This window comes from Hippoglossus stenolepis, chromosome 17 (genome assembly GCF_022539355.2).
Source record: "Hippoglossus stenolepis isolate QCI-W04-F060 chromosome 17, HSTE1.2, whole genome shotgun sequence".
Lineage (NCBI taxonomy): Eukaryota > Metazoa > Chordata > Actinopteri > Pleuronectiformes > Pleuronectidae > Hippoglossus > Hippoglossus stenolepis.
Genome location: NC_061499.1, coordinates 17011932 through 17036894, shown reverse-complemented (window position 1 = coordinate 17036894; position 24963 = coordinate 17011932). Strand labels below are relative to the sequence as shown.

General features: G+C 43.0%; 1 protein-coding gene across 2 annotated transcripts; it reads left to right on the top strand.

The window, feature by feature from the left end:
* Nucleotides 1–761: 761 nt before the first annotated feature.
* fndc5b (fibronectin type III domain containing 5b) lies at nt 762–24963 on the top strand. Of its 2 annotated transcripts, none has more exons than XM_035181997.2 (6): nt 762–1204; nt 5030–5148; nt 6574–6772; nt 11667–11756; nt 16286–16476; nt 17880–24963. In XM_035181997.2, exons 1-5 carry the CDS (start codon nt 1129–1131, stop codon nt 16423–16425), a joined length of 624 nt encoding a protein of 207 aa, XP_035037888.2. In that variant the 5' UTR covers nt 762–1128; the 3' UTR covers nt 16426–16476; nt 17880–24963. The 2 variants fall into 2 exon arrangements, with proteins under 2 accessions (XP_035037888.2, XP_047200016.1); XM_047344060.1 differs by having other exon boundaries at nt 17862–24963.

Genomic DNA, 24963 nt, shown 5'->3' with positions numbered 1-24963 from the left:
AAACAACAACTGAGTCTTAAATACCTGAGATATTCAATTTACAGTTGCAGCTGTAAAATCAAAATAGTAGCTAATCCTCGAGTTGGGAAATCGAATCGAAATAATATGGTGACTAATACTCGGCTGGTTCTTTGGAGGCCAATACTTCTTTTATCTCTTCAACCTGGCCCCGACCCTACTTTGGAGCAAAAACTCCTAAAATTGCAAATATACGATGGACGAGAGAGCTCAAACGCAATTTGATTGCAAAAAGTCGCAACACGTGCAAATAAACGTGCTGCAAATTGCGAAAACGACACAGGAAATGTTTCAAGGGGACCCAATGGAGTGATGAACCTGGCTGCAGTTCAATGCTTTGTGAAGTTATTGAAGTCTGCTACTCATCAGTGGGGACAGAACTTCACAAAGCATTGAACTACAGCCAGGTTGTCATATACCCAAAAAATAAAATGGCTGTAGTTTCAGAACCACCCTGACTGCATCAATGAGGTCTTGCCAGAAAGAAAACTCCTAAAGGTTTATTGTGGAAGTGTCTGAAACATTAGGAGACAGAGAAGCAGAGCAGTGGGGGCTTTGATTTCAGTAAGAATGTAGGAATTCTGTACACCTATAATAGAAAAATAAGAATTTAAGACATGATTAACTGTGTCTGTGCAGGTAAAGGATGAGGTCTGAGAGAGAGAGAGAGAGAGAGAGAGAGAGAGAGAGAGAGACATTAGCGGTGGCTGCACGTTGCAGTCTGCAGCACTTGCGCACTCCTCGCTCCGCTCACCCCTGCGCGCAGACAGAGCCCCCGCACGCCGCCGCTCCGTCACCAGCTGCCGGACTCACAGTCCACCGGTGGCGTGCACCACCTGCACCGAGTCACGGTATCGGAACACCACCCGCCTCCCCAACCCACACACACACACATTCTCACACCATCCACACACACACACACTCCCCTCCCTCCTCCCGTGGCCAGTGTTGCGCTTCTGCTGCAGCGTCCAAGTTCAGGTGAGCGCTGGTCTCCGGCACAACAAGTCCCGACGCACAGACCGGGATGCTCGCTCCCTCCCTCCCGTCGGATGGGATGCTCTAGATGGGCCGCGCAGGATGTGAAGCCCCGCTAGAAGAAGCAGGAGGAGGATGGCCACACCAGTCTCGTCTGCGGCGGTGCTGCTGCTCCTGCTGGGCTTCCTCTCCGCGTCCTCCGTCAATGCCGGTGAGTGGTTTTCTTTAACCACCACAGGTTGATGAGGGATGGTCGCGAGTAAACAAAGCACGACGGGTGTGTCAGTAGCCGGGTGAGCACAGGCTGCTGTGTAGTGGTGAGGATGCGGTGCATGTACAGTGCAGAGTAGAGCAGGTCCCTTTGGAAAAGCACCTGGCGTGACACCTTGTTCGGGATGTGTTTGCATCCGTGTTGCTTTGTGCATCAACATCTGCATCAGATGACACAATTAGGCAATAACAAACATGGCTGACACAGGTAGGTCTAGTCTTGGTACAATTAAGTATCGAGACTTGATTAAAAACAAGGTTTTCTTCCTGTTGTTTGGAGCATATTTCTAGAAATTAGTATTATTTTCGACGTGGGAGGGATCAGCTTTTTGTGTGATTGGCTCAAGAAAGTTCTGACTTTCTCTTCTGGAAATATACTGGCAAAAAAATGTGCTCTCAATTCAGTGGCGGATCTAGGATTTGTCTAAATCAGGGGCCATAAAGGGGGGGGCCACAGTTTACACACAGGGGCCGGTTATATGTCCGATATCCCTGCTCAATTCCTGACTCAGTAAGGTGCACAGTTAAGTTAGTCCTTGTTTACTGTTTGCTCTATAGCTTTGATTCAAAGCCACACATCATTGAATATATTTTTCCATGTTCAAGCACATTGTCTACTTGTAAATAGCGTAAAAAATCAAAATCCCGAACAAATTTTCATATTTATCGTTATTATTTTAAGTAAGTAAATAGTTTATTTATATTTTTAAAGATTACTGATAGTACAGGAGCACTTCAGACTTCAATTAAACACCACGTAGGTGTTACAGCTGGAACTCCGAGGAAATTAATTTCATAAGCGATGGTCAGAACCACAACAATTTGCCAGGTTTCCTATTATTATTACTATATAATAGTAAACTGAACATCTTTTATCGTTTTAGACTCTTGATTTGACAAAACAAGACGTTTAAATATGTCACATTGGCCTCTGGAAAATCTTGCTAAGCATCATTATTCATTATTCACACTTTTTTAATTATCAGTTGATTAAGGAAATAGTCATTTGCCACATCCATTAATTGCATGTCCATGGCTTAAAACGTGAGCATCCAGCATCCATCAGTGTCCTGAAATGAGATTAAACAACAATGCGTAATTCTGTTCAGAGCCCTATATATGCTGCATAGCTCTAATCATCATATATCATGCATGTTGGATATACTGTAGCACCTCATCTATCTTTCATGATATTGCATATTTTTAACCTGCGGCAGTTTACGTGCCAGTGGAACATTCATTTCATGCGGGAGATCTCACATCCTACAGAGTTACATTGCATCTGGATGATAAGCTGAGAGATGACAGATAGTCCTTTGTAAAGCCCAAATCCTGCTGATAAGATCTTGGTGGATTTATCTCAGCCTGCAGGGATTTGATATATTTGGCTTCCTGAGGCTGAAGATGAATGTAGTTTTAAGAGGGAATTTGGTGAGGCTGCAGCCAGCGTCTGGAATCTTTTCTCTGGCAGCAAACAGCCCAAGAATGGATGGGAATCCCTGTTCAATCTCGTATGGTTTCTCTGTGGGCGTGTGAGAGCTGGAAGATAAATAGTGGGGAAACAGCTAGTCAAACACCGAGCTGTGACTATGTATCACACACGTTTGATACATCTACTCTGCATCTACACACACACACACACACAGAGCCGTTGGGAGCCACTGAGAGTGTGTCGCCCACCAAAATATTAATCTCGCCAGCACTATGCAACACTCCAGTTTTCTCTGCTGGGTTCTGATGATTGTGTAGGAGAGAACACAGAGACACAGAGAGCTCCTTCTTCTCCCTGATACACCATCGTTTGACTCCTCAAACGACTCTCGAGCTGGATGGTTCAATATTTGCCCACGTGTGAGACAATGAGTCTAATTTGCTTAAGGTGACAGACTGCACTTTCTACTGGTAATCTGGTGGGCAAACATCGAGAAAAAAATAGAGCTCGGTACTGTAACACACACTTTAAAACAGAGTGGGGAGGGTTACAGCTGGAGATGAGTGGACAGAAGATCAGGACTAAGGGGAGACTCAATTACTTTTGTAAGATGGAGTAGATCAATTTTCCTCTTCCAAATAAAAAAGAGCGTTCATAAGAAATAAAGGAAATAAAGTGCTTTGTTGCTCAACTCTACACAAAGGTATTAGCTACAGCCTTACAACCACTAGACTAAAATGGCTAACAAACCTCTTAAACTTGATAACTTGTGTTTTTTTCTTTGAAGATTGAAGTACCATTGGAAGTAAGGAAATTAAAACATGCATAATGTATAAGCAAGGCCAGACACCTTGTTAAAAATACACTGATTCGTTCTGATTAGTCTGATAGTCGGCTGAACTAGCTGACTGTTTTGCTTTGTTTGCACAAAATGGACTAAACCAGCAAGCTGTGCAGACTGGGTAATGACACTAAATCAGCTAAGCAGTAATGTGTAGGAGTATTTTGAATTTGTCAGTGGGAGAGTATGGAACAAGGTTCTATGCCTTTTTGACCCTTCTTTATCTGTGTTATCGTTAAACTACTTTTTTGTATTGTCCTTATCCAATAGCAAGCAGTCAAATCTTCAACAAGTAAATGTGTTCATGACATATAACCACCTTCTGAAGTTGAAATTGCTTACAGCTAATATCTGGAGCAACAGCAGAATTCCCAGGATTTGTTTAAATCCACTATTCGTTTATTAACTCTGCTTTGGTCTCCTCCAACTCCTAAGGGAAGTATTGGCTCTACACTTGCTAAATGCACACAAGGTAGTCACATTTGTCCATCTTCCAATTTGTCCTCCTAAAGATGCTGGTGAGAGCAGTAAGAGTTATTGGCCTGAAAAGCAAAACAGTGTGTTAAAAGATGCTACACGCTCCTTAGAGCAGATTTTAATAATTTCCACGTGAGATTTTAATGTTGATTTTGTCTTTTTTTTATGTGAAACACTCAGTTGCACGTCATTTCTTTGTACCCCAGGATACAGTGCTACCTTATTATCACTCAACCCTAATAAAAATGCTGATAATAGCTGCTTTCAGGCACGAAACAAAACAAGCAGTAAAACTGGTAAAGCTGGAAGAAAAGTGTGTATTTTAATTAGCATTTATAAAGAAGGGAGCAGGATATTTCCCTTGAGCCTGACTTGTAACAGCAACATCAGAGTCAGACCTTGATATACAGACATTCACATTAGCAGGTTTTTCTCCACCCTGTGCTTAAGGGGGGGAAGAAAATTAAACAAGACTATAATTTAATCCATCACAGATAATCTCCAACCAAATAAATGCATGGCCGACTAGGATGTAACATTTATTGGCATAATAAATACATCCTCATGAGTCACGATTTAATGAGACGTGAGTGGGAGAGAGAGGATAGAGAAGAGAGGAAAAGGTAAAGATTGGAAAATGCGAAATGGTAATCAGTGTGTGTGTGTGAGTGAGTGAGTGAGTGAGAGAGAGAGAGAGAGAGAGAGAGAGAGAGACTTAGACAAAGACAGATGTGAAAGAGAAACACCAGCAGACCTGCGTGTTGTTAATTAGGCCTTGTATTAATGAAAGGAGGAAGATTAATCTGTGGGTGGAGGAGAAGTTCAAAGAGAGAGCGAGTGTTGGAGCGGGCAAGATGTGTGTTCAACCACTGTGTGTATGACAAGGCATAAAGACAAAATGTTAATGACCTGTCTCATCTATATTGTTTCCTGTGGCCATGCTGCGTGTGTGTGTGTGTGTGTGTGTGTGTGTGTGTGTGTGTGTGTGTGTGTGTGTGTGTGTGTGTGTGTGTCAGACCCCCTGCTGTCAGCTCCGCTCAATGTGACCATCAGAGAGCTTGAGGTCAATTCCGCCGTGGTCACGTGGGAAATCTTGGAGGGAGACCCCGTTATTGGATTCGCCATCACCCAGCAGGTACTTGTGTGTGTGTGTGTGTGTGTGTGTGTGTGTGTGTGTGTGTGTGTGTGTGTGTGTGTGTGTGTGTGTGTGTGTGTGTTGTGTCCTTCATGTGAGTGTGTGCAGAGGAAAAGTGACAACTTCGGACATCACAGGTTCTCATTCTGTGAGGTGAAAATGGACAGATGTGTAAACACCACAGGGTTAGTCCAGTTTTCGTAGCCTGGCGTGTTCAATAGCCCACTTGCCCACATGGTCAAAAGCTGCAGCAGCAGCGGTGGCGTGCCACACAGCTTATGATGGCAATTAAGGTACTTTCAAACCCTTAGTGCTTGATTGGTGTAATTTCCCTCTTAAGTCTCTCTTGGAGTCTTTACTCAGTCCAATATTAACCCACTGATGTGATGCACATATTTTCAGATCCAGTGTGACTTACTGTTTCTGAGAATATCATAATTTTTCACATCCATAGCAAATAAGCATCCTTAAATCCTGGTAGAATGCATAAAATATACGCTCCTTATAAATCCAGACCTTGAAAGAGAATCATCGAATCACAGTTTTCCAGTGATACTCGTTTCCACATCCAATAGGAATGTTTCATAGCTAATCTGACCTACTTTTAATGGTGCCAATTTGCCAAAACGAACCAAGTATAGGCTGTTTCTTATTTGAGGGAGAGTCGACAGTGTCAGAATCAAAAACCCATTGACATTCATAAATAAACAAAAAAAGTAAAGTTACATTTCTGCGGTCAAGTAAATATGCACTTTCAGATGCATTTCAAAGGTAGATTTTGTCCACATGCAGTTTTAATGGGTTAAGAAATTCCCTTTTTAATTGGCTAGTAAATAAAAATGTCCCTGAGGAGACTTCCCCTTGCTCTAGCAGGAACAAATTAACCTGAGCAAGCAAGTCCTAGCTGAATAATAATGTACATTCCAAGTAGAGAGAAGCATTATGTTTCTTTAGGCTTAATTATATTGCAAGTAAAACCCCCTCGAGGCTTCATTGCAGCTTTTTCTTGACCGCTGACCATGAAGACGTGTTTGCATTTGCACCATCAGCCTTAACCAGAGGGAAGTTTTTCATGAGGGTTGGTGTGCGGTTTGACTGTAGCACCAGGAATCTTTGATTAAGTATTCATCCATTGATTTTCTGCTAACAAGTATATAACCCTTTTGTTGTTCCCCTCGAATTTGTGTTCTTGACATGTTGGAAAAACATCTGAACCAGGCAAAATCAAACCCTCTATAATCTACGGTTTAAAAAAATCAGACAGCGACCCGATGCATCATTTAACCCTGACCTGTGAGTTCTCAGCTGTAGTGGTGCCAAAATGAAAAAAAGAACTTCCCTGCAGGGATCAATAGAGTATCACATTACACTGAACCTCCTGGCCCTGATTTCTCTGCTTCTCTGCTCTCGCCCCCTCGTCTGCAGAAGAAGGACGTACGCATGCTGAGGTTCATCCAGGAGGTGAACACCACCACACGCTCCTGCGCACTGTGGGATCTTGATGAGGACACCGAGTACATCGTCCACGTCCAGAGCATCAGCATGGGAGGCAGCAGCCCCCCCAGTCAGCCCGTTCTCTTCAGGACGCCCAAAGAGTCGGAGAAGATGGCGTCCAAGAGTCCAGGTGAGGGTCGACAACACGTACTGCGCCTGCATGAGTGTCAATTTTACACACACAGTTTCGACCTCTGTTAAAAACACACACACACACACACACACACACACACACACACACACACACACACACACACACACACACACACACACACACACATACTGTAGGTAGATCATTAATATGCAATATATGCAAGAGTAAATAAAAGTAAGTATAAAAGCACACAGAAGCACTCATGCATGAACCCAGCAGCACTCGCACAGAGTACTCTAACATTCTGCTTGTTTCTTCCCCTTGATGAGACACACATACGGGGGTCGAGACTCACACTAGCTCATTAGTGGACGATACGAATGCAAAAACCACAAGACAACTGCAAAAGTTACAACTTAATTAAAAAAGCCACAAAACAAACCACAGAAGCCACACAACAGAAACACAACGACAATGGAAGTGAGCAACAATGTTGACAATGAACACAAGCAGAGTTGATTAATGCACAGGTTCTGACCTACACACAGAAAATGATCACATAAAAGCAGTTGTGTTCTCCCTTGTTGGGCGCTCCAAGCACCTTTACCGTAACGCCACAAAAAGACAAGCATCGAGTTTGAAGTGGCGATTGGTTTGCCTTGGTTTTTTCACCATCCACTTGACCACAGTAAGTAACTCTGCTCATTTCAGTGTCAACATCCATTGTTTCTCACTTCCGTTGTGGTTGTGTTTCCGTTGTGTGGCTTTTGTGGTTACGACTAAGGCTTTGCAGTTGTGTTGTGGCTTTTGCATTTGTGTTTTCCATTGCACAAATGGGTCTACTCAAACAGGTCCATGCATAAAGAAATGTTAGTGGCAGAAACAGTATCACATCAGAGGAGTAATGTTCTGTTAATGCTTCATTGGGACAATGAAATAAAATACAGAAATACCAATCTTTGTGAAAAAACCCCGCTCCTCCCATGCAATGCATTGTTCTCAATCTCACATTCAGAGGCTGCTGTCATCTAGAGCCGCTTGCAGCACTTCCAATTTTATCACGTCCGACCCAGTTACAGCGGCAAGAGCAGTTAAATGCTCATCAGCAGCGAGTTGATAAGAGAGGGACGAGGGGACGTTAGGGAGCAGCGTGTTCCCTGGAATCACCCTGCATGTGGGAGCTTTTGGTCCATGTGAGGGGAGGGTGGACTTACATCATACATCTTAACAAGTGACTTTAGATGTGAACCTTTCAGACACAAGTTTGCTTTTCACATGTGATGAACGGAGCAGGAGATTGTCCGGGTGAGGCACGTTCACAGCAACAGGAAAAAGTTCAGGCGAGGGGTAGAACATGAAGGAGGTAGGACATGACGTATAAGTTACACTGCGTAAATCACATGTTTGTGTTGACATCACATCAACAACGACTTCAACCCTTATCACCTAAAGCTCTTGAATCTCGTCGCCTTTCCAAGTGTCCATCTTTGCCTGCGTCTTTTACGTGTACGAGACCTCTTGATCCTGCGATATTTGTATTCTTATTGTTTTTTTCACACGTTAACATTTCACTCGCACTTGCCTGCTTTGAATTTTCTGGACAAAAACCTGCTGTATTCTCACATGGGCTTACTCAGACATATTTGGGAGATTTTACTAGGGTAATGGCAGGAAAAGTTCCTGAGAATGTCCTCAGCAACTGACTGGGACATTGGTGTTCTCTCGTACAGCCCCTCTGGAGAAAGTCTAAAAAGTTCAAAAATGTAAAAGTCTGAAAGCAGATTTGTGAACATCAGAGTATCAGGCCTGGATTTTGTCTGGAGTTGACCTTGCACACATGCTGTGCAAAAGTGGACAGTGTGTTCTGACTGAGAGGAAATACTAGGCGAGGATAGTTTCTGGAGATCAGCACCATTCAAAGGCACTGCAGGAGAGAGGACGGCTATGTCATCAACACGCTGTGAATTCTCCAGACAATGACCTGCTCTATTCACACTATCGACTTTATCCGACATCACACACACTGTGAAGCAGGGCGCTGGTAGGGTAAAGTCCATTTAGTGTCTGGATCCACTGATTCAAACATTTGGGTTCACACATGCAGATCCTTCAGGTGACGGAAAGAACATTTCAGGCATGCAGTGCACGTTTAAAAGCAACAATCCAGATACATTTTCAGAAGTAAAGGGCCATTTTTGTGTCTTACATCTTTGTCTGCAACAGCAAACCTTCCCTATTTGCCCAGCACATACCATATTGCTGTTTACAAAGAAAACTGGGGCACATTTTCAAATTCGGAAATAATATATCTCTTTTATTTCAGACAGATAGACATAAACAGGCTTATTGTTTCTAGATGTGTGTGGATTTTGTAGGCAGAAATGTAGCTGGCAGATCTAGGACCAGCTTACATAGAGTGGGGGAATACAATACATCCCAGCAGATGTAATAGTCAGGAAAAGGGCTTTTATAACACAAGAGCCAGTTTGACCTGCTGTTCCTAGTTAACTGTGCTAAGCTATAGTGATTCAACGTATAATTGAATTACTAACACAGAAACCCTGCTTGCTGATGTTTTCAAATGTCTGAGGAAAAATTAGATTTTCAGTGTTAGACAGAAATGATTTGCCGTGGATGTGAGGGCATGTGACTTAGGTGTTTAGTGGGACAATTTGTACTGGTGTTGAGGGGCGGACTCGTTTTGTTTGCTTCGACTTTGATAGAAGTTCCCTGTGTGTATCTGTGTGTGTTTGTGGAAGAATTCATTAGGCGGCCTGATTAAATCTCTCAGCCATTACTGCTTCCCTTCCCCTCGAAGCGGATATTAATCAGCCTGACACCATTTACTATCTGCAGGTGCAATGTAAACACCACACACGACCTCCCTGTGTTTTTATCTCTGTCCGTTTGTCTGTTTATCTTTCCTCCTGTCTGCCTGGATTTCCTTGTCTGTCCTGTCTGTCTGTAGCTCATGTGTATAAACGGCAAAAACTTCAAAAGCCCTGAATGCTCTGAAGTTTCCATAATGTAGGAAAATCCTTGTTGGCAAGCAATGAGGTGTAATGTTTTATGTCAGTTATTAATATATAGCTTTTAAAGTAATCCTCAGAGGGGGGCGGACAGGTTGTAGGGGCATCAAACTACCATCAAGCAAGAGGATCCTTCCCGGAGGAGCTTGGACGATGGTGCAAGCATTCCTCAATGCACGACAGGGCTCCTTAAGCAATAATAAGGAAAGGAGTGCGGTAAAACGAGACCATCTTTGTCGCTGGAGGACAGCCCATTCCACGGCTGGCCACAAGCCACTCCCACGCCTGGAGGGGGCAGTACACTGCAGACCTGTCTTACAGACAGATGGGGAAACCAGCCAAGCAGCGACTTGCAGGGATCCTGGCAAAGACTGATCAAAGCAAAGTCATCAAGCTACAGCACATTAAAGCAGAATCCCAGGACCGCCATTTGGATGGTACCATGAATAGACACATTAGTTGGGCAGACATCTGGAGTATGCTGGAAACTATGCTGGGAGAGCCTATCACACCCTCCCATTTCCCCATAATGTTACCCAGTGGTTTGGATGTCTGCTGTGTGGCATCATCAACGCAAGTCTCAAGCACATGTTATCAGGATAAATGGTGCTGCTGACCCAGGATTGCCTCAGGTGGTACACACAATTTGCTGAGCTGATTTGTACAAAACATGGTGGAGGCACGGGGCCTTGGATCGGCACCAAATTCCACCCACTCATAGATGACAATTTCTGAAAAATGTCAGATGTTTGTCGTTTGCATCCATGAATTGAAAAAACCTGTCTCTCAATGTCAAAGAAAGTGAAAAAAAGACAATCATAGGTCATGGTAGATGTATTTGTTATACTGAGTGCCATTGTAGCTTTTCATTTTATCTAGGAAAAGAAACAGTAGTTGATATTTGAGAATGAAACACATGCTCCTACCTGTACATTAACTGACCTAGGCAAGCATTCAGCTGCTCTGGTGATAACCTCATGAAGGGACAGTGGCAGCCTTGATACAGAGAGATGTACAGTAGACGTCATTCTACAGCTTCAGGTGATACCCAACCATGTCGGTGTGAATCAGAAAAAAAACGTCCTCACTGCAGAAACATGTAAACTGCTATCACCAAATTATTACAGTATAACTCCCCTCTCTGTCAGGCTGGAGGCATCAGCTCAGCACAGACGGATCACCATGGCAACAGGAGTCCTGGGAGCAAGCAGCGTCGCCCCTGACTCGTCCAGACACCGACAACAAAGTCCTGAAGAGACTGGACATGGGGGGAAACCCTTTCTGTAGCATCACGTCTACATTAAACTGATCAAACTTCAAAATAAAAGAAACCATTAAGCCTCTTTAGCATACAGACTTCTTTAAAGTTGTAGAGATTTGTTGAGTTGGTGGTTAAATCTACCACCCTTTGAGACACATAGAGGATATCGCCCCAATTGCAAGCACAGTGACATCGGTGTCAGTATGTCTTCATTGTGTTAGTTCAACCTTTTTGATGTTAAATAAGAGGGAGACAAGGGAAATGGGGGTCACCATGAGAGCGGCTGTTGGCATCAGAGAGAGAGAGATTGTCGTGTTCAAACCTTTAACCCAGTGACTGGTGTTGTGCTGGAGCTGCAGGAGAAACACTGAGTGACAAGTGGGTAAGGATCCAGCTCCCTCTGTCTCCACGGACCTCTGCTCTCACTTAGCTTTAATTACACTGACCAGAGTGCAGAATTTACGCCAGGCAGCACCTCTGCTCTCCCGTCACCTCGTTTGATTCTTTTTATCTTTCCCTGCAGACTTTCAGTGAAATGGCAATTTCACATTTGATCTCTGGTACAATGAATCGCAGTGTCCTCCGTGGCGCTTCGCTGACTCCGTGTGTGTGTGTGTGTGTGTGTTCTTCTTCACCCTAGACGAGGTGACGATGGAGGAGTTTGGTCACGCTGCCCAACTGAGGGCCGGAGAACTCATCATCATTGTGGTGGTGCTCATCATGTGGGCAGGTAATACTCGTCTCCTCTTCAGCATCACACATTTATCACTGCAGATCTTATAAATCTGTGCAGAAAATGAGCTCTGTGGCTGAAGTGCTATTAAGAAACACACACACATGCACACACACACACACACACATTTCTCTATGATGACTACTTTGTTTCCTGCAGTGCTTTTGAAATGACGCAAGGCCGGCCAGTATGCATTTTAGGGTGATCCCAACACATCAAGTCCAGTTTTCCATCCTTTACAGCCATCAACAAAAAGCAAGAGATGAAAATATACAGTTTAAAGAGGCAAGAAGTTATCATAATAACAGAAATGTGTTTTAGTAAAAGAAAGAAAAAAACATGAAAGTGAGTTGTTTTTGTGTTTGAGATGTATTTTAGTCACAAAAGACATAATTTCAGGTTGAACCTTATCCAGATTGGCCGGCTGGACCACAATCACTGTTGCTATTGGTCAATTGCCTCCACCATGTGAAGGAAATGTTGGCCTCTGCTGTCGATTTACCTGGTTTATTTAGGGGATGTTCCATAATAAGCAAGTCAAATGCAAATGTGTATTACCAGATCTTTTACATCCACAAAAAAACTATATTACACCCTAGAGAACAGAAAAACTGAAAAAGCATCATCTGTCTCCTTTCAATTGATCAGCAAATAGTATTTGTTCCCTGAGGGAAAATGTTCTTCTTCTTTTCTTCTTCTTGCAGCCCGGCAAAACATGGAGCACACACATACTTGAACATAAAATAGATCAAATATAACAGGATTAGTCATCTATAGTATATATGTTTCACAAATGTGTTATTCATGCTGTAAACATCAAACTAAGGGGCTTTATTGCACTGGTATGAGACAAGTATGTCGATAAATGATAGCTTAACACACACAAAACGCATTACAAGTCAAGTTACAATGTCATTATGGCTGGTAAACTCCCATCATCTTCAATCCTGTACACGTACAATAGCAGCATGTTGACATCCCTGTAACACACATTAAAGCACAGTCAGATACATCATTTCTCCGCCATGCTCCACTCAGGCACAGTGGTGCTTCTCATTGTGGTGCGTTGGCATGCTAACGTTTAGCTAATTAGCACTAAACACAAAGCACAGCTTAGGCTAATGGGAATTTTATTAGTTTTGCAGTAGTGGACAAATTAAAATTTGGAAATGATGTTGAGACGATTTGAAAGGTTCTGGGACCCCCCAAGTTATTAGAGGTCACCCTGGGAGGGGGACACAGATGTCTGCACACAATTAAATCCATTCATCAGATGATTCAGTCTGGACCAAAGTGATGAAGTGACTGACATCATCATCTCTACAGCTGCAGCTGGGGGGGGCAGTGTAGCCAGTAGCTGGAGTGAGACAACCATAAAACAAGGATGAAATTTCAACAAGCAGACATTTTTGAGGAGAGACTACAGGCATCAACATGTATATGATCTACGCTGTGGATTTGCTTCGCTACAGGAAGCATATTTACATTTACTCTCCCCCTTGATCGCATAGGTTGGAAGTGAACGGGGAGCCAACGATAGTGCAAGCGAGTGAGCAGGCACCCTTCAAAGCTATACAATGCAGTAACGGAGCAAAACACAGAGTTAGAGATCTCTTCTGTTATTATGAGAAGCTTATCTCTTCTCATGTGTAAAGGCAACATAAAGGAGCATGTAGGTGTCTAAAGATGCTCAGAGATTTACCTTCTTAACGACATTGATTAACTGTAATTAATTGGAGTAGGATGGAAGAGGTCAGTCTGTCAGTAATGTCTGTTAAAATCCTGGTTTACTCACAAACACTTGGAAAACATTTGACATCTTGACTTCTCTCTAGCTGCAGAAACCATAACCCTGTAAACTGGGACAGGGACACTTCTCTTTATGTTTACTTTCCTCAGTTGTTTGTTTATCTGCTTTAAAACGGAAAGGAATATTTTCATTGCATCTGTTTTTCGTTGTTTGAACTGGATTATAATGACCTGTGTTGGGACTGTGGGGGAGACTGAAAGTCCAACATGTTCTTTAAAGTCCTTCTCTTTACTGTTCCAAATGTTGGTGTTTTAATAAAACCCAGAAATCCCCACCCCCACTTTTCCTTACGCACCCACTACACCTCCCCTCATAGAAAAATACAAGAATCGAGGTATGAACCGAACCGTGGCTCAAACACCGTGGTCCGAACCCAACAGTGGATTTAAAGTAGGATTACAGCCCTAGTATTTATTTTTATCCACACTTGACATAAGCAGACCAGGCCACCTTTTCATCATCACACACACACACACACAGTTGATCATCCATATAATAGTGTTTTAAAATGAAAGAAAATGGATTTCTCTTATTTAAGCCACTCAATCATGTTGCAAATAATCTTTTGTCTACTCAGCATCGTTTTACACGCACACAGCTATAAATATTCTTATCTAACCCACTTCACCAAGTGTAATGAGATTCAATTATAGCCCAAATACTGTCTATACCATATAGACAGTATATATATATATATATAGTAACAGTGCGAGGCCTTGATTTCCCTCGTCAGTTACCTGTGAGAGGACAAGTGACAGAGAGTGAGATTCAAACAGGGTTGGAGAGGGAGCTGTGAGGGGAAAGAGTGAAAATCGGAGCAATCCAAACTCAAAAAAGAATAAGTGAGAGCTGGATGATGAAAAAACACTAAAAGTGAAGGAGATGAATTGTGTTTTTCAGCTTTTAATTGGGCCTGTGGGGCTTGCTGGGGGATATCACAGTGAGATAGCCCATGTTGCCCTTTGGTATTGTGGTGATGAAATGAGCAGGGGCTGACATAAGCACAACAGCCAAGACTGAAGCCTGATCGGGCCAGATTCAACCCGCCACACACTCCTCCACTGTCATGAATTATTCTCTTTCTCCTTTTTTGTGCTTGTTCCGTATCTCTGTCTCTGCATCTGTCTTACCTCTCTGCCATATTTTTAATCTTTTTGACTGAGGGCAGACATCACATCACTATCAAAACATCAAGTTCATATCTGCATCTGCACATTTCACTGTGTTCACGTCTCTCTCCCTAGGCTCTCCCCGTGTCTGCGTTAGTGACACCTCAGGTGGCTGTTGCCCGAATAGAAGTAACAAATAAACTAGTAGATATCATCCCCACCTTTATTTGTAATTGAAATAACTGTGTTGTTGTATTTAAATATGTAAACGAATACAACAAAATCAGAGAAATGAAAAACTAATTCAGATTACTGGAGAGCAAATTTCCTATTTTTCTAGAACAAATTCCAAGTCACGTTCACTTTATGTTTTAAAGGACATAGATCAAATTCACTTTGTAGTGTAAGTTAATGTGGGTATCTGCATGTCTACAACCCAAAACTGGGAAACAGCGTTATAGTTCCTCTAAGTAGAAACGTCATGGCGACTGATTGCCTTCTGGATTGTGATACCTGATTCCATGGTCTGGCCCCTCCCCCGTACTCGGTTTACAGCTGCGGGCAGAGCGCGACACGCGCGGCTGTTCAGGCGAGCATTCTCGCTGGTCAGCCGATTCACTCTGGCATTTGTCTGGATCGGGACTGGGCAGCAGCTGCTCGGGAGCGACGCCGCTCTCGTGAGCTGAATTTGTCGCCACACAGCCAACAGGAGGACTCCGCAGTGTCGCTACGCCCCGAACCCAACATTCAGTACAACAAGGAGAAGAATCGGGCTGACCTATATGTACAGTCTATGGGGCTGACCAGCGAGAAATGCTCGCACAGCCAGGGGAAGCGCGCTGCGCGGTCTCCCTGCCAGTGTGGAAGACTTCCCAGTGTTCAGCCTACTGTGCGGTTACAGTAGTTCGGTTACAGTAGTTCGCGGTGCTCATTACATTTAGACAGCAAAAACAGGTCGCTGGCTTTTAAGGTAAAGGTGCTGTTTATGATCGATTTGACAGATGTTAAGACATTCATAACCAGGAACCATATCAACTGTTAAATGGCATGCTATGTCCTTTAAAGCTTTGGTCATACCACATACTGTAGGTAGGTTATCTCCGTTGTCATGGAACTATGGCTGCTTAAACGTGCCATTATTCTGAAGACTTGATTTTTTAAATCCACGTTAAAAGTTCCACCATTCAAGTTCCAGTTTCTTATTTGTTATGTAGCTTTTGACCGAGTTTCACAGCCTCTATCAGTTATGTTAAAATCAATAACAGTCAATATAAGATATAAGGAAAGCTACATTTGAAGATATATCATAAATGCAGGAGCTTCTAATACCTAAAGGAATCGCTCAATGTTTTTGAAAATACATTATATTTACCATATTACTGTACTTAAATGAGATGATTGGGCCCACTCTTATATTTGTATGGTAAAAATGAAGCTACTGCTAGCAGGTGGTTAGCCTAAGCGTAGTATTGATTATCTCATCTATCTTTCAGCAAGAAAACATATAACTGTATTCCCCAAAATGTTGAACTATTTCTTTATACAACTTATTTAATTCAACAGCTAACAAAAAATCGAAATAATCCCAATATCCTTTTCTCTCTAAGGTGTGATCGCCCTGTTTTGTCGTCAGTATGACATCATTAAAGACAATGAGCCCAACAACAACAAGGACAAAGCCAAGAACTCCTCAGAGTGCAGTACTCCTGAGCACCCACAAGGGGGGCTACTGCGCAGCAACGTCTGAGACCAGCCCCGCATCGCCTTGCAATAACCAACTCCTTGTACCTCAGGACAGGTGAGGAACAGAAAAGTGTTTCCCGAGATTTGATGGGGTCTTTCGTAATAAGATGGAAATCTTTCCGATGGGATAGATGCTGTTTGTCATTTTAAACAATTTTTTCCAATTGATCCATTTGCTGTCATGGCTCAGGTTAAAGAGAAGGTAAGAGTTCGAAACAGTCCACCTTTATAAAGGCTCAGTGATTGCAGGCAGACAGTAGGTGGAGTTAGGGCATCAGCAGTGGTCAGTAATGGGCAGGCGGATTAACCAGGCATAAAGGTAAAAGGAGGAAAGAAAATTCAAAATCCACCCAAGGCAGGTTATCAAAAACAAGCAGGCAAGAATGAAAGAAAAGCTGGAAAGCTACGCTGTGGAAAAACACAACAGACAACATGGCAGGGAATGAGTGGAAATGGGCCGTCATCTAAGACCTGTTTAGGGAATTGGGAAAAGGTAAGTAGGTGTCCAGGGAAGAGCTACAGGTCGATGAAAGGCGGTAAAGCAGGGATCAGTGCAGGGCGGGAGGGATGAGAAGGGTCTGAAATGACAGGAGAAGTAGTAATCAGGAAGAAGCAGGCTGAACCTCTTCCCTGAACTGTGATTTCACAGTCTAGTCAAAGCAGCCACAACTAGGCTTGTCAAGCTATGGAGTTCTCAACACTCTGTGTGTTGCATGGTGCTTAGTGATTTAAAACCAAAATACAAGAGCAAAAGTTTATGCAATGGATCCCATGAGAATTCCCAGCTAACTAGCCATACCTTGTAATAACCTAATGTCACTTTTGATACCAATAGGAATACTGTTATGTTTATTTGTGGGGTTGCAGGGTATTCCTGAGAAAGCCCTGTTCGGGACTGACACATTCACAAGTTTAAGGGCACAAGAGCTTCTATTTCACTTTAGCCTCTGTCGTTTTAGCTGGAAACGCAAAAGGTAGCGAGAGAAAAAGTGCGGACAGCTAACAGATTTAGAGTTACATAGAGTTATGATCTGTCACAGCCCACATCTAAATGAGAACCAGTGTTCAAAAGTGCGGTGGCCAAGGCGCTTCACATTGGACCATTAATGGGAAACACGAATGCAAGAGTGACAACACAACTGCAAAAGCCACATCAACAATGGAAGTCAGCGACAATCAATGTTGACAATGAACGGGGGGGTGGGGGGACACTTACAAACTTGTAACCTTGATTCATTGTCGACATCTGGTGATGCTCACTTTCCGTTGTGATTGTGTTTCCATTTTGTGTCTTTTACAATCTTGTTGCTTTTGCGTTTGTGTTTTTCGTTTATGCTGCTGTGTGAAACGTCTCAGTCACCGTAGAAAAGGCTTGGTGAACTCATAAGAACTTTTGTTTCCAGTCTTGTCCTGAGCTATTGCTGTCCTCATTATGTGCAGGAACATTGTTTTTTCCAGACCCTGAGACCAACAGAAAGCCATTGTCAGACACCATCCCACTGAAGAAAAGATTAACCATCACAGAAGCTTCACACAATGAAGAACTCTTGAAATACAAAAGACACAAACGTGAACTTGAAGAATCACAGGCTACAAACAGTCCAACAGGAAACAGAAGAGGACAAATCCACTTTCACCTTTGTTGTGCCCAAAACTGGACTGTAGCCTACTTTTTGTGGGCGGCCGATATGACAGAACATGAAATGGCTTTCAGTCAAGGCACCAGTGGGGACTCGAGTTTCTTCTTGACGAGAACTGCTTGATTCGTACGTTCTGGTTACTCTTCATCAGTGGCATCAAATCCCAGGAGTGGATCATCAAACATGAATGTCTGTTGTTTGTATATTCAACTGAAGGTCAGAGATGGCAGAGATGTAGTCTGTCTCACCGGAACAGCTGGTCCTTTAGGCCCAGGTATTAGTCAGCACACAACAAAACAAGCGACAAAAACACAAGAACTTTCTCTTTTTCTATCTGTCCACCCGTCATAGCCTCGTATTTTTTGTCTTGACCACAGCCCTCCGTGTAGCAGCTCATCTCTCTCCTCGTCTTTCTGTGTCTGTGTTTCTCTAATAAGCACATCACCATTTGGTGCTCCTCCTACTGTGATTGTTTGAGCCCTCACAATCCCAGTCTTGATTATGGTATCATTTTGACACTGTACACCGAGTCTTACTCTCTGTCATCAGTTAAATGATGTGTTTATTTTTTCTGTCTGGAACTGGAACCTTAAAGCCCTGTCAGTGCGGAGATACAACGCCATCTATTTATTTTACTTTCAAAGCATCCCATATTTTGTTTATTTGAGTTGAGTGACGTCTGAATACAGACAAAGTTGAAGGATTGGCCAGGATTGGTCATCAAAGTAATTTTTTTTACTCCAAATCTAAATTTTACAACACACTTGAACTTTGAAAGTTATCAAAAAAAATTATGCAGGTTCATATTGAGGGTTATTGTTGAGCGCTGCATATTCAGCACCATATGCTGTGTGTGGTCTGCAGCGGGATGTGCAGGGAATAAGGATGGAGATATGCAAAGCATCGTTCCTTAATGAAAAGAACATACAGGGCCAAGTTTGGTTTGGGTTTCCACTGTGGTTTGGCTGGAGACCAGCAGGGATGCCAGGCTGCGGAGGCACACAGCTGTCCCATTTGGCCGTGTGGCTGAATCCCTGTTTTGAAATGTAAACCATTTCTACTCATATCCCACAATCTTGGGATAGAGTGAAAATACATTATATCCAGAGGAGAACGTGATCAAACTGCCATACAACTGCAAGTACCAGTAAATGTTACATGAACATGTATCTCAATCAGTTGGTTAAAGGAATGTCCAGTGGACCTGGCACAGTGAAAAGTCAGCACATACGACTATGATTTGAAAAGTGTTCCAACCTCCATAGTGGTCTGGCGGTCTGATAGTTTAATATCCTGGAAAATATACTCATCACTCTTCTCGGTGGTTCCTCCATCAGCCCCTGCGATGACTCGCCCTACCCCCACTTAATGTGAAATAGCTGCTTCTTTGAGAAAAAGTTGAATGGTCAGGCCTAAGTACATAAAAAAAAATTGGGATCGACGCAAACTACTAAGGGCACATCAGCAAGACTCATGGTGGCATGGCACACATATATAGTAGAGTACAAGGACGATGAAAGTTCTAATAATAGCTCATTGTGTGTTTTATTATTCGGCTGGTAGTAGTCCCCAACAAATGTAGTGCTATCTTCCTTTTCGAGTTACATTCATTCCAAACTACAATACCTTGCTCTGCAAAGGAAAAAATGGGCTTGGGGTGAGTGCCACAGACTGGGTAAGGACGTCGGAAAGTGTTGAGAGACAGATTACCACATTGTAGAATTTGGTGTTTTCATAGGTTGACAAAAAGAAAATGATGGAATTATGGCAGCATAATCCAAACGATAAACTAATGAGTGGATACAATCATTGTTATTTGCAGCCATAGATCTTAAGCTCAAATGGACATCCTCGCATTAAAATAGAAATCATAGCGTCCTCGCTGAGTCACCTCAGTTACCACTTCATCAAGGGTTTTATGTGAGAGCGTAAAGGACGTTATCACTGTAGTCCAGTTAAAGCCTCGTTATCTTCTTCAGGGCTTCCTGTTCAATTATTCTGTGTTACCCACATTATTACAGAGATATTGGACGCCAGCCGCCGGATAGCGTTGCCCACCATTTGGGTTCACTAGAAAGTCAGACAGAAAAACACTGCAGAGCTGAACTCGGCAGAGTTAGAGATAATTAGTGAATGTCTGAATACCTCGCAGGTTGAGATGACTGCTAATCAGCTCCACATACGCACTCGCTTGCACTTTCTGGATTTAAAAGCTGCCTGGCGTATTTAAATGCCGCCCTGTGCTGAGAGAGACAGCCATTACTTTCCTCATCTCAGTCATCAGTTCTGCAAGAACAATGATCCCTCACCCTGCCATCCATTTTTCACCCTCTCCTTATCAGCCTCCCTCTTTCCTCACTCTATCTCCAGCCGCCTTCACTCTCCCATTTATGGCTTTTCCCTTCACTTTCTATCTCACTGTCGCAATGCTGTCTTTCTCATATATCATGGCACCCTTCCTCGTTTCCCCCTTCACCGGTCCTCTCCCCTGTTTCTCATTATATCCACTCTTACTCACTATCCCTTTCTGCATCAGCTCTCCTCTCTCGTTCTTTCTGCTCCGACTATAGACCGCTGCCTATCGCTCGCACCTCTGCTCATTTATCACCTTTTTGTCTCGGACTGGACAGGATGGACCTGGTAAACAAGTGGGAGTGAAATAGGAGGAGGGAGGGAGTGAATGAAAGAATCAATAAAAGAGGAGAACTCAAAGGAAAGTGAGTGGAAGAAAAGCACTATTTACACTATTAACAAGCACATATGGTATCAAAGTGTATTAAGAGCAATACTCAGCATTTAAACAGTTTGGTGGATGGCTTCATTGTTTTTTTTTAACCTATTCCAAAATGCAGAGTGACTCTATTCTCTAATATAAGTTGCAAATGTTAGCATGTTCAGCTAAACAAGTTGTGTTTTAAATAGAGCATGTATATTCTAGTATTAAGTGGAAGCTGGTCCTGGATCCTATTAAGATAATGCTCGAGGCTATGTCCTGCAGATTTAACTGTAAATGTAACTAATGTTACCTGAGCTAGCGCTATATTTGCGGAAACAAGACGGTTATTACTCATCCTAAAACCGCAAAATTGTGAACCGCAAATAAGTTTTAGCCACAGGCTGCGTGATGTTTCTGCAGTCCAGCTTTCCAGTAACAAAATCCTCAACATCTTGCATGTGTTTGAACACAGAAGGAGTAAATCTGAAATCCAGGGATGTTGATGCCTTATCCATGATCTCATGAACCAGGTACTGCTGTCGGTACATTTCTTTTAGTGTTTGAAAGCCGTGTGGCAGCCCCCCTCCATCTTCCAGGCGGCGGGGAATCTTTCTCAGTCTTGGAACAGTTGGGCTCTCCAGGTTCTGCAGGTGGCTGCAGGTGCAGCTGGCTCTTTTCGAGTGCAGCACTGCCAATTTCCATTCAATAATTTCAGCATGACTTTCAGCGTGTAAAAGCAGGCCATTCACTTTTACCTCCTGTGTCCCCTTTGTCCTCGAGGAAATCCATTAGCGCGCTGTAGTTGGCAGCAATGGATTGTAAGGAGGCCCCTTTCAAAGTAAAGCACATCAGGGCACAGGGGCGTCAAAGACGGTGCTTCTTTGACGTGAACTCATGGAACCATGTGAGATTCATTTGGCGAGTTTCTGATTAGTGTTATCAATTCACAAGATGTGCAGAGTGGATGCAGCTCAGGGCTCCTGCACGCGAGCCTGCAGACCCGTTCTTATGCCAGACACATTTGACCCACATTTACTGACTGGTAGTGAGACTCTCATCAGGACATCTTTAAACAGCTGGAAAAGTGTGTCTCCTGTTGTTTTGGATGTCTCATAAATTCCAAGAAAAAGCTCCTCTGACTCTAGATTTTCAGTCACAACATGAAAGCAGACAGACAGACCTGCTTATTGATTGGGATGTCGGCTGTATCGTCCATAATTACTGAGAAAACTTTATTTCTTCACTCGCCGTTCTCAAGCACGTCATGGACCATAATTTTAGTCACCTTGCTTATGATATCATGAGATAGCCACTTGCACTCCTTGCAAGCCAGCTATGAGCGTAACTCTGGAATATCTTGAGTACGCAAGTTTAGCAACTGGGTCGAGTTGGACTCCTCGTCTGTTTTTCCTCTAATGGCCAATCCCTGACACGAAACATATTGGATGGAGGAAAGAATACCCAATAAAGCTTGCCTCGCATCAGCCATCTGTTTTTGCTGGAGGAATAAAAAAAAATGCAGGAATAGAAGCAGCCACGTTAACTACCGCGTTAGCAGTGGCAACGATGCTAACAGCAGCTCCATGCAGGTTTGACTTTGCGTAGAGTCTGAATCGTTCCACTGCTTTAGCCCAACTGGAAAAGCCATTTCTAACAAAGGTTTCAAAGACTCCATATCGTGTTCTGTGGCCAGAGACAGCATTTTTAAGAAACTCATGGCGAAAAGGTTAGCTTTATTTTGGTTGACATAGCAACAGGTATCTTTTTAAGCTAAAAAAACATTTTCACACTATTCCCTAGCTTGACAGGTGTAACTAGGGGATAGGGCTTTGTTATCGGTCGCTTAAAAATCGTTTAAAGTGGTTAACTAAAGAGTATTAGCAAAATAACATGATAAAAAAGTTATATAAGAGAAACGTAAAATGCCCTAATGTTTGTGCCCGTCTTCCTGTGGTGTAACCGCTTTACTGTACTGCAATGATGTACAACTATAGGGAATCATGACATCACTGATGGTGACATCGTGGTCAAACATCAAAAACTTTTTCAAGGTTTCCACCAAAGGCAGCAGTAAAGCTCATTAGATGAATCCACGCACCAGTCTCTCAAACTGTAAGAACGGGAGTAAAACGTGTGACTAGAAATAGAGAGAGATTAGAAGAAAAGCCTGTGTAGAATGAATAAATGACTCCAGTGTTGTGGTTGGCCATTAACTCGAGTTTGTTTTAGATAGAAACCATTTTGAAAAAGGCAGAGAAGTGCTTCCCACCTGCACACAAACAAACAGAAAGAGACTAAAAGAGAAGACTTGTGATTATATGAAGTTTATGATGCTACTTGTGATTGATCAACACAAACTGTTCTGTTCTAAATTTCTCAATAAACCGGTTGCACGGGGATAAAAATCAGCGGGATGTAAATCTGATATAGTGGGTGATAAAAGTACAAATGTGCTGTAAAGCTATAATAGCACTGAACCTCAAGTGGTATTACTTTCCACTGGTCTAATCCAAGTGCACATACACACTCACTTAAAACACTGGCTCCCACACAGAGCCCATTCTCCGGCTGGCTGGGGACCAAACTGTCACACTGAGGGAAGCAGCAGAAGGCGGGTCTGGCTCCGACAGCTCGGTCTCTGTCTATCTGAGGCTGCAGGAGGCGACTCAACAGCTGCTCATGGTGAACATCCAATGAGGCATGTGAGAATATGGAGACTGAGACGGACAGAAAATCCTAAAGACGGACAAACAGAGGCAGAGAGGGGAGGGGGAGGGAAGATGAGTCAGAGGGAGTAAAACTGCAAGAGACAGGAGAGAGAAGATCATTACACCCTGTGGATCTCAAAACTCCAAGTTAATTCCAGTATGATGAGATATTTGAATGTTAATAGGATTCTCAGTTGAGTGGCATTGTCTTGATTTGAGTACATCATTGGAGGAGTGAATATTGAGAGTCACCGCTGTGGAATTTCTGTGTCTGGGAGAAGTGCTCCAGCTTCCTCCCACAGTCCAGACATGCAGATTAGGTTCGTTTGAGACTCTAAAACTGACCGTAGGAGTGAATGGTTGTTTGTCTGTATCGTGATACGCCGGAGACCTGTCCAAGGTGTACCGCGCCTCTGGCCAATCGTCAGCTGGGATTGGCTCCACCTCCCTCCGCAACCCTCAAAGGGATAGTGTTAGAATAGATAATGGGTGAATGGATGGATGGATATTGACATAACAAAGTGTGTGTAAAGTAAGAGCTAGAAGTACACGTGAATACATTTGACAGTGGCCAAATAATGTCTGCTTCTTGTACCAAACATTCTTTGCTGCAGGAAACAACCTTGGATTTTTGGCAACCAGGTGCTTGGCCATGTCTACATGTATAAATGTTTAGCACACTGATAAATGTGTAAGATTTACTTGATCTAATTATAAGAAATGTTCCAGTTGTGCTGTTTTTGTTCCACAACATCACCTTGAGTTTCTCAGTAACCTCAGCCTTAAACCCAACTCCTGCTCACCCCATCTCCATGTGCCAACCGAACGTTACCATGTTGTCATCGCACTTTGTTCACACTAGTTTGCCTGTAATGTAGATGACTGGACGAGTAACTTCTGAAAACCTTGAACTACTTACCCCATAAGGCCCCACACATAGTAAAGGAAGGGACCTTTTATACTTATGGCGTATGTTTGTACTGTATGTTTCAGCAAATAACCAAGAAGCATGGATTTACAGCAGAATAATGGAGTCAGTGTTTTATGTACAATCATGTCTGTGTTGTCCATTTTGATGTTTATGGGATAAAACCTGTTCATGAGGGCTAGCATGACTCTGCTAACGTTCACATCCATGGTACACCTACACACACACACACCCACCCACCCACTCACCCACACACACATGCACACACTCATGTCTTTCTATGGTTGTGAGGACACTCACTGACACGATGCATTCCCTAGCTCACAACTAAATGTCTAAACCTAAATTAAATTGAACCCGAGCACTCAAACCAATGAATTTGTGAGGACCAGCTAAAATATCCTCACATTAAGATAGTCCCCTCACAACTATAAAGACAAGTACACACACAAACACACACAAACACACATGTATATACTATTTCTATGAAAATATAAATGTCTAATTATGTATTAACACAGGAAAAAAATAAAGTATTTTCAAAGCACCA